The following is a 14828-nucleotide window of genomic DNA, read 5'->3' on the forward strand; positions in this document are numbered from 1 at the left end:
GCCCGCCTTGGCACGCATATATGTGTCCTCTTTTTGGGATTTCAGAATATGGTCAGCCTACTTTAAGCAAACAGCCCCTTTAACATAATTTTATTTGTACAACATAATTGTATTTACCTTTATTGAAGACTCTTGGTGGCGAATGTGGCGATGAGTTAAGATAGGAGGGGAGGGAAGAGCCACGCGTGTGCGGTTGACACGTAGTCGGTCGTAAACTTGACTTTAAAATGCATTTCGCGGGTCTAGTCTACTTCCTATAATGTGTTTACAACCGTTCCCCTTGAAACATGTTACACCTGCTAACTCATAATCTGTACATGACTATCCTATTGTAACATGTGGTATTTTGAAATGATTTTTTTCTTTGATTCAGGGTTTCTCACCTAAACTAAAGTTATGGCACTTGCAACTTTCTTTATTCCATATTTTATTATCCATGTAACAGGGTCAATTAAGTCATGTGAATAATGTATTTTGTAATGTTTTATTGTTATAATTTACACAAACTGTGTAAGTTACATGTAAATACCTGAAGGTTGTTCGATGTTTTGTCAACGTGGAACCATTGACTCGTCCCTCCTACTGCAATAATTACTGTGACACCTGTCTTTTTATATGCGTTGGACACGCCTTCCTACTTCCCTTTCGTCCACGATAATGGGAGAGGGGCTTGAGGATGGCGGAGCAATTTTGACAACGTGTGTATTTTCTGTATTGTCAGTAAAGTGCATCTGAGCAGCAACACATGTTGTAGGTCGTTCTCCATAAAATCCACACAACGCAGAGGAAAAAAACCACCGGTTACATCCGTACTCAAATAAATGGATGGATGGACTATAGAACGCGTAGACCGTATGAAAGCCAGAGATACGCAGTGCACTTGAACGCCTCATCCTTGTGTCCTAACAAGCCCTATTGGTTAACTGGTGTTATGTTATTTGATTCAATATTAATACTTTCAACTATTTGTAGTCTCTGCAGTTGTTCTCACTCATGACCACTCCAAGTAGCAATATGACTTGGCTAATCTATGATTATAAACACATTCAAACGTACATTTTAGGTTGACAAACAATATTTATTTAGGTTCACAAAAATGATAAGTTAATTATCAAGGTAGTCCACAAATATTGTGGGAATGGTCTTATACAGTCATACAAAGTGGGGGGTGTGGACATACATGAACAAACCATTTATGAACAAGCCAACCCAGAAACACTCAGATTTAAACCAAATAAAGTATGAAGCGTGGGGAAGATAAACCAAAGCTCAAGTTTAAACTAAATCATATCACATGATTTATTCATTATTATATCCATAATTTCCCTAATCTTTTTAAATCTTTGAAAAAACACCTGCTAGTTAATATATTGTGTATCGCCACATTTTCTTCTTTCATCAAATAATAATAAAAAAAACAATAATAATACAAACAAATTAAAACCAAGGGCAGACCCTGTGTGTAATATATTGCCGTAAATCAGGGTCACCCCTGAGCTGCCCCCTCCCACCCCCAGCGTAGAGGACTGGGCAACGCTACACCCTTAAATCCTGTCAAGACGGCTGTTGGATACAAGCATACTGTCTGCAGGGAGTCCACATTACAAAAGGATTATTAGGGCCACATTGAAAGTAAAATCTGTTGTTACATTAAAACAACAACAATGTAAAAATTGTAAGGAACAAAAAAATCATGATGTTACAAGACAGAACAAATATATAACGCATATATTGTTATGGTACAAGAAAGTTACTTTGCAAGAAGAATAAAATCGGAATTACTTAAGAAATAAAGTGCAATTTTTCAAGAAAAAAGTCATGACAATTAGGTTGTCATACTATAAAAATACAAATTTGAGTTGTTTTAAAAAAATATTACAATACAGTCGTATTATTGCATTTTTAATGATTGAATTGACAATCAACTTGCTATTTAGTAGTAACTACATGATAATAAATATTTAACAAAAACATTCACACAGTTAATGAATTTCTTAATTCTCATAAAAATAAATTTTTCTCTTAAAATTGTTACTTTATTCTTGTAATTGCAGCTTTTATTTCGAAATGTTATGATTGTATACTTGTTTTTTTAAATCAGTGTGGCCCTATTAACCTTGGTACCAAATAGCTTTTGGTTAGCGTTACCCATGTTGTCCTGCTGTTATGATCAACAAGACACTTTTTGCCAATTTGCTATCAGTCTGAGATGATCTGATTCAAATTAGTTGATTAGCTTCGGAAACATACAGTATGTTTGCTATAAAAGATGTTATAGACACATCATGCAAAAAAGCGTATTTGTGTAGAAAAATGGAGTAGTCGTGTTTTTTTTTTTTAAGCAGAACCACCTCCCTTAAGTCCTCCAACATAATAAAAACTATCAGCATTTACAAACAATATTACATTAAACCACGTTGTTTTCTTGTACAACCCATAATTTCATAAAAGTATACAGTTGTAGACTCAGCTTCGAAACAAGCCATTGCGGCGAGAATAGCATGAACCAAAGCGACAAGCGCCTTTAAGAGAAGCACATTTTTAAGAACATGTCCTGTGTTTTCAAGAGGAAACTGTTGGTTTAAGAAGAATCCCTGATTGGCTAAAAAGAAGTCAGGTGACCACCAGGTGAGGTAAGAGGAAGCCCCACTTTGACGGTGGAGATGACAATATGGAGGTGTTTTCTTCTGAGCGATAATGTGTGTATTTGTGTGTGTTTACGTATACATTTATAGATTTATATATTGGTGTGTATGCATTTTGATAACAAATCCTGCTCTCACCATCTTACACACGCACACACTCACACTCACACACACACACACTCTAGTGCGTGATGATTCAGTCACTGTAAAACACTGCATTGCAAGTTCCTCTCTTGTCATGCAGCACAGACAGAAACTCAAGAAGACCAGTGGAAAAAAAACACTGGCTAGTAAAAAGAAGTGTTGGGGTGAACACAATTCTAAAAAAATTGCTGCCTTGAATGTCCTTGAACATCTCATAAAATCCTTGGGCATGATTTTTTTTGTCTTTTTTCAAACAATTTTTGAAAATTTCAATAATATTTCTCTTGGGGAAAAAACAACCTTCAAATACTTTTATTTCTATGTGTGTGCGTATCCTGTATTTTTTTCTACTTTTGCATTGGTTTACTCCTTAATAGTTCACCCAAAGTATCTCTTGGTTTGCGTAGGTTCCATCTCGTCCGTCCATTTGGGGAAAATGACAAATTATCAAATGGTCGCCCTCTCTCCATCCCAATCATCCGGGGGGAGGCAGAGCGGGGTTTCAGTCCCGCCGTGACTCTTCACCTCTCAGCCTCCATTGCTACACTAGCCTTTTGCTCTGCGCCTGCACGGGGGTTGACGCCCGTGGGCCAAGCGGGGCATGGTTGTGTGGGGGGTTGCCCCGGAGTCCAGAGTCCCTGCGAGGGCGTCGGCATGTTGGGTACGTTCGGTAACACCCCCCAGCCGCCGACCTGAGGGGGTGGAGGGGAGGTGGCCATGGACGCCGCCATGGGGCTGCTGCTGAAGCTTTCGGACGCCTTGAGCCGGGAGAACATGGTCAGGGCGTCTGGGAAATTTGGGGGTGTTGCTGGTGTGTTGGCTGGTGTGCACATCTGAAGGAATGGAAATAAGATTTTAATGTTGAATTCACCCGACAAGTTACAAAGTATCAACAAGAAACATGCTCATTTACTCAACTGCAGCAAGTACCAGATGTTCATTTGTGGTAAGACACTTATTGAAGGGGGCGTACAAATTTACACATGAATTGTCAAAACATTCAATAATACTCTGAAAGTTTTTCACAATTGATTAACTTATTTACAATAGCATGTCAACATTTTTATTAAGCTTATTATTAAATATTACATTGTGGCCTGCATCACACACGCTACATTTGTTTCTTCCATTCTCCTTTCATTTTGGGCCGGTCGAAACCCTTAAAGGGGATCTGCACTTTTTTTGGGGGAAATTTTGCCTATCGTTCACAACCCTATGTAAGACAGGAACACATGTTTTTCCTTTTTTATGCATTCTAAATAGAAAATAAATATGATCAAAAGTCTGCTTACAATGGAGCTTATGAGTGCCTATAAAGCCCTTAAAACATCCGAATATACTGGGTTTTATGGGCGGAATAAGGGACCTCCATTGGCTCCATTGTAAGCAGACTTTTATTAAAATTTATTTACGAGGTCGAATGCACTTTTTTTTAAATGCATCTGTCGTATTGTCTTCATAATGATTGTTTACGATAAGCAAAATTCCCAAAAAAGTGCAGTTCCCCTTTAAGAAACACCTTTTATCTAACTTGAAAAAAAAATCAGCTTCACAGATGCAATGCCTGTTTGGCAGACTGTGTGAGTTTTAAGGCGATGGGCGATATATTATTTGGTATAAAAAAATTATAATTGAATCATTTACAGGTTACAAAGGCTCCGAATTTGGCTGCTGGTATGCAGTGACATTAGGGCTGCAACTAACGATTATTTTGATAGCCGGTAAGTCAATGATTATCTAGTCGACCTGTCAGATAATAAAGCGTACACATACCGGTATATAATGGCTCAAATTTTTCCAATCAACTTCTAAATACGGCTTCAGTTATTTTAGGCATGTGCTTATGTAAAACAAAGTTGACTAATTCATTCAAAAAATATCTATTTACACTGTAACTGCTGCAAGGTAGAAGCTAACTCTCTTACCGAGGTTGAGAACGCATCCTCCCTCCAAATGCCCGACATCATGTCTCTTGCTTTAAATTCTCGCATATCACAGATGTACAGCCATAAAAACAAGGTCCGCTTTGCAAAATGAGCATGATATTAATGTTAACATAAATAAGAGGAAATATCAAACTTTACATGTTATCACTGGCATTGTGTTTGTGTTTTTCCGCGCGGAAAAACACGAGTGATGACGTCAAGACTATTGTAGACAAATATAATGGTCGACGACAAATTGTTGCAGCCCTAAATAACATAATGCAAAATTTTTGATTCTATTGTACTGTCACAACTGTTATTAATCTACTTGTCAATTTACTGTTAATATCTTGTTACTTTCTGTTGTGGTTCTATCTCCACTTCTGTTAAAATGTAATAAACACATTTTCCTCCATTGTTTGGATACTACAAATTTGGGTATGGATCCAATACCAAGTAGTTACATGGGCACTATTGGTCACACCAATGCTGATGTTAATAATTCAATTATTTGCCACCATGGAGGCAGGAACTGCTGACTTACAAGTGACTTTGATTGTGGAGGGGCATTAGACACTAGCGAGGATATAAAAGTAAGTAGAAGACGCGTTTGTTAGCTTATAGCTGTCAAATTTGTGGGATACAGCTAGAATGTGTCATCAATATGCATTATCACGATCTATTGTTGGCCAAATGTATAATTGTTATATTGTCTATATCGCACAATCTAACGGCAATTACAGCAAACTAGTGAGATCACCTGGTGCATAAATATTTATTATTCCACGGTTTAAAGAAATGGTATTCCATAGTATATAAATAGTGTTTTCATGATTATTGCGGGGGCCACATTTCAGACTCCCCTGTGGTAGGATAACTTTCTCTATGATTTTTTGTCAATATAATATGCATTTAATGTCGTTATAAGCCCTCCACACACCCTTTACACACACTTGTAAATACTTTCTATGCTCTTAAAACACATTTAAAAAATGTAACATCAAGACTTAAATGGTTTCTCAAATCTCAAAGTAGTCGATGCTATTTTAAAATCTGTGATGCACTGAGACCCGCAATAAGTGAACTGCAAAGTGGCAAGGTCAAGGTCCATGTAGATTTATTTATATAGCACAATTTAAAACAGACTACTGCCCGAAAGTGCTGTACAGATTAAAACAGAAATAATAATAATAAACATCACAATAAGTACAGAACATTTTATGTTTAAAACAGTTAATGCATAAAAAGAAAAACATGAAAATGTCCTCACATATGTCCAGCTCAGCTTGTGTTAAACGCCAGCGCAAATAAGTGGACTTTTAAAGATTTAAAAGTATCGGGAGATGTTGCCGCTCTGAGATTCAGAGGGAGCATTTCAGAGTTTAGGGCCTACTATCGCAAAAGCCCTATCTCCTCTCGTCTTCAGCCTCGACCTTGGGCATTCTAAAAATCACTGCTGCCCTAAGGGCTCTGACTGGGGTATGCAGAATAAGTAGGTCAGCTATATATGGTGAAGCCAGCCCACGAAACACTCTTTTTGACCAATAACTGAAATTTGTTCAAAAGAAATGAAAAAAGCATAACAATGGGAGAGAAAGCAGGGGCATAGAGTTTAGTAGGTTCACCACATTGAAAGGCACAAGCCAAGCTGTAACAAGATATGACCAAGATGAACATGACAAAGCAGTCACCTAAAAAGGTTATGATGATCCAGATCATTTTATATGCTGTGTTCACAAACCCAGGGAACATTTATTTACTTTCCATCAGTCTGGCCATTTCCTTGGCATTACATTTGAACTACATTTGACATTATTTAAGTTAAAATGGCTACTCTCCTCCTTTTCTTTGGCAACCCATTTAGGCAGCAAAATAGTTAAACAGTTTGATTCGTTGCACCGAGGAGAATCCATTAGGCCCGTCAACCATGCAGCATAAAAACATTGATTTAATGCATATCAAGATGACGTTAGAAATTATTATTATTTTAAATCTGTTATGATGCACATCAAAAGTCAGGCTTTTTCCTCACCACAAATACGCATTAATATAATAGCCTTTGTGCCACTAGTGTGACTTAATGCTGTCGAGCAACAAACACGCGCACATACCTGCACAGGCACACACACACATACACCCCTTGATTGTACCAAAAACAACACTTAACTTTGTGCCTTGAAGCTTCCAGACCCCATGTTTTGTGCGTGTTTGCAAAAGATGACTTCCCCCCTATTCCTCCACATAAAAACATGCACGTGCGTGCACAGACATAGCTTTCACTAAGTCGCTTCCATTTGTGACCAGGAAAACAACAACCGCTGTATGGTCCAGCGGGACGCAGAGGTGGAGTCACATTCTGCGAGGAGGCTTGCAATCCAGGAATAAAAGAGGTACATGACACAAGTCACTATTAGGATGCAACACAAATAATTGAAAGCAACTTGCAACTTTTATCACAGGAATAGCTGTAATATTGAAATCAAAGAGTTGCTATGCAGGTTATACTGTACTGTCAAATATTTATCCATGATTGCAGTCAAAACATGTAATCTAACGCATTTAAATATTCTACTCAAATGACATTTGTCTATCTGATAACACAAATATATCAAGTACCTATTTTATTCAATGACTCCATCAAATACAAATTGATTCAGTGTTATTTGTTATTTTGTCTCTCCATGTTAAAATAAACCTTCTATTAATATAGTAGGTTGAGTATTTGAGCCACTGCTGACTTTGTAAGTTTACAATAAGTATTCAATTCCCCAACTATTGCTGAATGTTCAAATTTACAGAAGAAAAGAACCTTCTTTCACAATGTAAACAAAAGGGCAGACAGTATTTGACGCCCTGTGCCCCAGCCGCACCTCCACAAGGTTATGCAAAAGTACTTTGTTTCATCCTAATAGCATTACAACACAAATGGCATTGAAAACACTCCTTGGTGGAGATAAATATTAGAAAGCTGAAAAACAGGACAGGCTGGAAAACATAATATTCCTTGATGCCACAGGCCTCAGTTTGAGCAAAGGTCCTGTATGTCATACAGATTGTGACAAATGGTGCGTCAGAAAAAAAGGATAATCTTCCCTAGGAGTGGGACCAAACTAAACCGACTTCCCCCTAAATGTGCTGCATCCTGCAGGTTAGCCCTTGCAGTGATACACCCACGTGGTCCTGCTTGACTGGGTTAGACGAGACCAGAGGTTCACCGGGTGTTATGTAAGATGAGCATGTCCACAGTGCACTCTTGACAGGAAACGCTGGCTCATGTCTTTAAGACCCTTTCCTGCGGTAAAGGGACACCCTAGAATGTTAGTGTGACCTCTACACAGTGAAGGCTCATATGTGGACTTACTTTTATGATGAAACGTGTGAATGGTTTTGTGTGTGTGACTGAGGACAAGACCTTCTAAATGTCCTTGAATAGAAAATAAGGGGAAAAAAACCCGACACCTGTCCTCTCAGGTTGTCTGCTGAGACCTCTGACTCGTCCATAAACACATGCACAGTTGGCTAGTCCGGGGTAAGACACACAGAGACTAAACAATGCCGTTTATAAAGTTACGATTCTGGATGATAGTATTTTGATGGGGATAATAAAATGAGTTGTGCTAAAGTTGGATCCGACTCTTCCTCAATGATTGTGATATGGGATCTGACATAATTGGGATTTGGATTGACAACATGGACTATCTCAATCGACATCATACCAACAGAAACTGGCAGTGGAAGACAGTTTGATTCTAAAGTTGTGTATCACCAAATTTAACAGGATTCAGGGGTGCGCCACAAATATCGATCAGATAATTATGGAGCCGATAGGACGTCATACCGATAAGTCCGAAAACATTAAAGAATAGCTTTGATAAAATGCGCTGTGCATGTCGTAAACTTCCCCTGAGCTAACTGTAAACAAACATGGCCTCCATCTTGTGGGACTTCTTCACTGTTTCAGGGGAAGACATTTTGCATGCTATCTACTGTACACCAAATGTTCTGCAAACATTCCTTGAGGAGGTAAAAAACATTCAGCTTCAACACGTCAAATATTTATCAGCCACGAAAGTCCAGCATCACTATAAGTGTTTTGAAAGCCTACAAAGGTGCCAGGACTGCTAGAGAAACTACGCCAAGCCAGCCGCAAAGAAATGTACAAACTGCAGTTCAATCTGAATTGAAAAAATATGAGATAAACAGTTATTGTCTTGGTCTTGAGGAGCAGGAAGTTCTCTATCAGTTTGAAATAAAAACTAGACACAGTTTGGACATTCTCACTGTGAGGTCTACTCACTTGTGTTGCCAGTTAATGGCTGTGTTGAGTTAGATTTAGAAGACAATCAATCTATAGTGGTTTCTTAAGACTACTTTTTCAGTTACATACACATTTTTTTTCATATTTTTGTCCTTAGATATAAGATGTGTGCGGTATAAACTATCATTTGTGAGTTACTAATGTAAATTAGATTTTTTTTTGTTGATGTATAATTGGCATTGAAAAGTTGATGTTGGTGTGCCACGTTCAGTTACATTAAGGGGATACCCTGGTGGTTATCTCAGGGTTTCCTTCAGATTGCCAATATAATTGTGACGGTGTGGGTGTGGCTAGGTGCGTGGTGTAGGCGTGACCAACGTGGCATAATTGTATAACTTGCATACCTGTTGATGATGCAATTTAAAAACAAATCTGTGTTATTAGTATTAACATATTTTTTCTTATATCATTTTGGCCCCTTTTTCAATTGTAGATGCCTATTGTACAATACCATATTTTATGCCCTGCCTGAATGTTTGAATATAGTTTGCCAAACATGTAAACAGTCCATGAAGTCACTGTAAAACTAAGCACACAAATGAAAGTACATCAATATACACATGAAGTGCACTTACATGTAGGAATCACATTAAATTAATAACAGTTTGATATCAAATTTGATATCAAATTTGACACAATTAATCACAATATTTTAATCAAAAAACTAGAACGATATGGCATCAGAGGGTTAGTCTTAAACTGGATAAGAAGTTATCTAACTAACAGGAAACAATACGTGAAGCTAGGCGAACACACGTCTACAACGCTAAATATATCCTGTGGTGTACCTCAGGGATCAATACTAGGACCTAAATTATTCAATTTATATAAATGACATTTGTAAAGTTACAAAAGATTTAAAGTTAAGTTAAGTTAAAGTACCAATGATTGTCACACACACACTAGGTGTGGTGAAATTTGTCCTCTGCATTTGACCCATCACCCTTGATCACCCCCTGGGAGGTGAGGGGAGCAGTGGGCAGCAGCGTAGCCGCGCCCGGGAATCATTTTTGGTGATTTAACCCCCAATTCCAACCCTTGATACTGAGTGCCAAGCAGGGAGGTAATGGGTCCCATTTTTATAGTCTTTGGTATGACCCGGCCGGGATTTGAACTCACAACCTACCGATCTCAGGGCGGACACTCTAACCACTAGGCCACTGTTAGTATTATTTGCGGATGATACAACAGCGTTTTGTTCAGGAGAGAACACACAGGAGATAATACAAATAATAACAGAAGAAATTAACAAATTAAAAAGATGGTTTGACAAAAACAGACTATCGTTGAATCTTAGTAAAACTAAAATAATGCTATTTGGTAACAGTAGAAGAGAAAGTCAAACACAAATACAAATAGACGGAATAGAAATTGAAAGAGTAAATGAAACCAAATTTCTAGGTATAATGATTGATGATAAATTGAACTGGAAATCTCACGTAAAAAATATACAACAAAGTTGCAAGAAACACGTCAATAATGAATAAAGAAAAACATGTTCTAGACCAAAAATCCCTCATATTCTCTACTGCTCACTAGTGTTACCATATCTGAGCTACTGTGTAGAAATATGGGGAAATAATTGCAAAAGTACACTTCATTCATTAACGGTGTTACAAAAAAGATCAGTTAGAATAATACATAATGTTGGATATAGAGAACATACAAACCCTTTATTTATTGAATCAAAAATACTGAAATTCCACGACATAGTGAATTTGCAAACAGCTAAAATTATGCACAAAGCAAACTATAACCTGCTACCCAAGAATATACAACAATTCTTCTCAAAAAAAGAGGAGAAATATAATCTTAGAGAAAAACGTAATTTAAAACATTTGTTTGCACGTACAACACTTAAGACCTTCAGTATATCAGTATGTGGAATTAAATTATGGAATGGATTAAGCAAAGCAATCAAACAATGTACTAATATGATCCACTTCAAGAAACTCTTCAAACTTAAAGTGTTTACAAAGTACAAAGAAGAAGAACCATGGCAAACATTCTCAATTTATTTCATCCATCCATTCATTCATTCTTAAAGTAATCTTACTTATCTCATCATATGAAATATGACTTACTTCACCAATTATTATTATTAAATTCTTACTATTATTTATTTATTTTTATTGTGATTACTTATGGAGTTTATTGTGAAAAAATTGTGAACAGGAAGTGAACAAAAAGTTTTGCAACTGTTATGTAAAGAAAAGGGGTAGGATTAAATAAGCTCTGCTTCTTCCTACTCCTTTTCGAACATGTTGAAAAGAGAAACCGGAAATTGTGATGTATCATGTTGTATGCTTGCATGTTCGAAATAAACTCAAACTCAAATGAAAAGCAATTAAATTATTCAGGATGAAGGTTGCCTCTAATTGCCGCTACATTAATGCTAATGTTCCATGGATCAGCTCATTGACAGGCTAACAGAAATGAGCATAGTCATTCACAGGGCACATATCTCGACAATTATTCACACTCACAAAATTAGCAGAATGAACTTGTATGTCCATCTATTTTCAAACCGTTTATCCTCATTAGGATCGTGGGGGTAAGCTGGAGCCTATCCCAACTGACTTGGGGCGAGAGGTTGTGTACACACCCTAGACTTGTCACCAATCGCAGGGCACTTATAGACATTCACACTCACATTCATACCTATGGACAAATAATACATTTTTGAACTATTGTTGTCCCGATACCAATGTTTTGGTACCGGTACCAAATTATTTCGATACTTTTCGGTACTTTTCTAAATAAAGGGTATCACAAAAAATTGCATTATTGGCTTTATTTTAACAAAAAATCTTACGGTACATTAAACATATGTTTCTCATTGCAAGTGTGTCCTTAAATAAAATAACTTGTCTTTTATTAGTAAGTAAGCAAACAAAGGCTCCGGTACTTTTCAGAAGCGGTATAGTACCGAATATGATTCATTAGTATCGCGGTACTATACTAATACCGATATACCGTACAACCCTAGTTGGAACAAACACAGGAAATAAAATTGTTTACGAGCCGAACAAGAGTGCAACAACAAAAACAAGACGCTAAAAATCACCTTACTATGGTGGAATCACTTACACCAGGCATGTATGATGATAACATGTATGATGAAAAAAAAGCACAGTGGAGAACGATCACTGAAGCAGTCGCTGTGTACACTGCCAGGATATGTGAATGGAAAAAGCCTGCGTTTATCCACTCACTGAAAGAAAATATAGTCCTCTCGATATTTTACTTGATTATTTATGTGCATACAATGTATAATACTTATATAATATTTACAGAAGTATTTCATTCAAGACAAAAGTTTTAAGTTTGCACTTTGTTGATCTCAATGTTGGTGATTAATATTTATTTGCAGGTAATGTGCAATGTTACATTTTTGTTAACAGAAGTATTTTGATCAAGACAGAAGTATTGCTTACCAGAGGAAGCTCTTAATTTAGTTCTATGAAATTTATTCCATAAAAAGTACAATTTATACCTGGTCTGAAAAGAACAACATTATTCAAATTAAAAAGAAGAGTAAAGAGTAAAATTCAGTGATGCAGCATCATTTCAAACTAATAGTTGTTGATCAAATAAACAAAAAACAATATATTAAATTTGCTGTTATGTTTAAAAAAAAAGAAAAGAAAAGAAGGTCTGGCACCTTCTATTTTGCCGTGGCGGGGCGACACAATCAATTACATGTAGAGGAAACTCTGGTTGTCTCATAATCAGGTGAGGGCCTACATGGTAATCGAGTTAAATATATTCTGCACAACAAAAACATGATGTTAGCATTAAATAACAGGTGGTACCACTTAAAAACTATGTAATTATTACTGACAATACCATGTGTCATGATAGATTGTCCTGTGGAATTGTCTTATATTCAGGTCAATACTGCAAAATAGACAATTGTATTTTTTGCCATTGATTAAATGAATATACTGCTTCAGATGCCCATCCAGGTTGCTTAAAATGATCAAAATGAAAATAAAGCAAACAAAAAAGGATTTACGTTTAGCTAGGTCTTACTCTTACAAAACAAAGGGATTTTGTGTTTAGTACAGAGCCAACAGAGTGGTGTTACCATGGGCACGGTTGTTATGAGGAAAGAGCACAGATCTCCTGTTGAGGACAAAGCATTGTGGTTGCAACGACCCGTCCCCATCCGCTCTCACTCGCAAGTGTGTTTGCAAAAGGCTGGCATGAAGGAACGCGTGCCTGATGGTCAGCAGCCTCCCCCAAACATGCCGGGCTCCGGGCTGCGTCAAACCTCTACACACCTAAACACCCCTGTTTGTGGACATGCATGTGTGTTTGTGTGCAAACACTTGAGATGGAGTTATTTCTCATCTCACCAACCGCATTCCTCAGGAACACCAAGTGTGTGCGCTATGTGGAAGGCATAAAATGGAGAAGTGGGGGCTCTCTTGCCTTTGTATACTTGTGAATAGACTCCAATTACGTGGTTCTACTCAGATGCTACTCCTAAATTGGCTTTCATGAATTTCAATGTAAAAGTGAATACACTTAAATATGCGTTAGTACTGGGCGATATGGCTTAAAAATAATGTTTAAAAATTTGATTTACGTCCCCCCCTACTTTAAAAAAAAAAAATTAACTATGGATTCAAATGAGATAATTCAAAACAAGTTTTTATTGTATTTAATCAAAAACTAGTAGTTTGAAATGACACTGCATACACTGCATCTTACTCTTGGCAAAATTCTAATTTGTTTGTATAATGTTGTTCTTTTTAGACCAGATATAAACTGGAATAACTTTTTATGGAATCATTTTCAAAGAATTAAATGAAGAGCTTCCCTTGGGAATCAATAATTCTGCTTGAATAGAATACTTCTGTTAACAAAAATGTAGCACTGTACATTTTGCATGCAAATAATCTCCAACATTGACGTCAATAAAGTGCAAACTTCAAACTTCTGAGTTGAAGAACATACTTCTGTGAATTTTTTTTTTATACTAAACATTGTAGCCAAATAAATAATAGGACTATAGTTTGTTTTTAGTAAGGGGATAAGTAAACTCAGCCTTCTTCCTTCACACAACTTGGTGATGTGCAGAACAACTGCTTTAGTGATCGCTCTACACATTGTGCTTCTTCTCATCATACAAACCCCGTTTCCATATGAGTTGGGAAATTGTATTAGATGTAAATATAAACGGAATACAATGATTTGCAAATCCTTTTCAACCCATATTAAATTGAATGCACTACAAAGACAAGATATTTGATGTTCAAACTCATAATTTTTTTTTTTTTGCAAATAATAATTAACTTAGAATTTCATGTCTGCAACACGTGCCAAAGTAGTTGGGAAAGGGCATGTTCACCACTGTGTTACATGGCCTTTCCTTTTAACAACACTCAGTAAACGTTTGGGAACTGAGGAGACACATTTTTTAAGCTTCTCAGGTGGAATTCTTTCCCATTCTTGCTTGATGTACAGCTTAAGTTGTTCAACAGTCCGGGGGTCTCCGTTGTGGTATTTTAGGCTTCATAATGTGCCACACATTTTCAATGGGAGACAGGTCTGGACTACATGCAGGCCAGTGTAGTACCCGCACTCTTTTATTATGAAGCCACGTTGATGTAACACGTGGCTTGGCATTGTCTTGCTGAAATAAGCAGGGGCGTCCATGGTAACGTTGCTTGGATGGCAACACATGTTGCTCCAAAACCTGTATGTACCTTTAAGCATTAATGGCGCCTTCACAGATGTGTAAGTTACCCCTGTCTTAGGCACTAATACACCCCATACCATAACAGA

The 14828-nt window shown here is 37.1% G+C and overlaps 1 protein-coding gene across 1 annotated transcript in view; it reads right to left on the reverse strand.

Moving 5' to 3' along the window:
• Positions 1-1040: 1040 nt before the first annotated feature.
• Positions 1041-14828, reverse strand: part of ubald1a (UBA-like domain containing 1a) — a 42001-nt gene continuing 28213 nt past the window's right edge. Inside the window, exon 3 of the mRNA XM_062056229.1 lies at positions 1041-3622. Coding sequence (XP_061912213.1) covers positions 3311-3622 — 312 coding nt within the window. The 3' untranslated portion in view covers positions 1041-3310. The remainder of the gene's footprint in view (positions 3623-14828) is intronic.

The sequence above is a fragment of the Entelurus aequoreus genome, linkage group LG08 (assembly GCF_033978785.1).
Source record: "Entelurus aequoreus isolate RoL-2023_Sb linkage group LG08, RoL_Eaeq_v1.1, whole genome shotgun sequence".
Lineage (NCBI taxonomy): Eukaryota > Metazoa > Chordata > Actinopteri > Syngnathiformes > Syngnathidae > Entelurus > Entelurus aequoreus.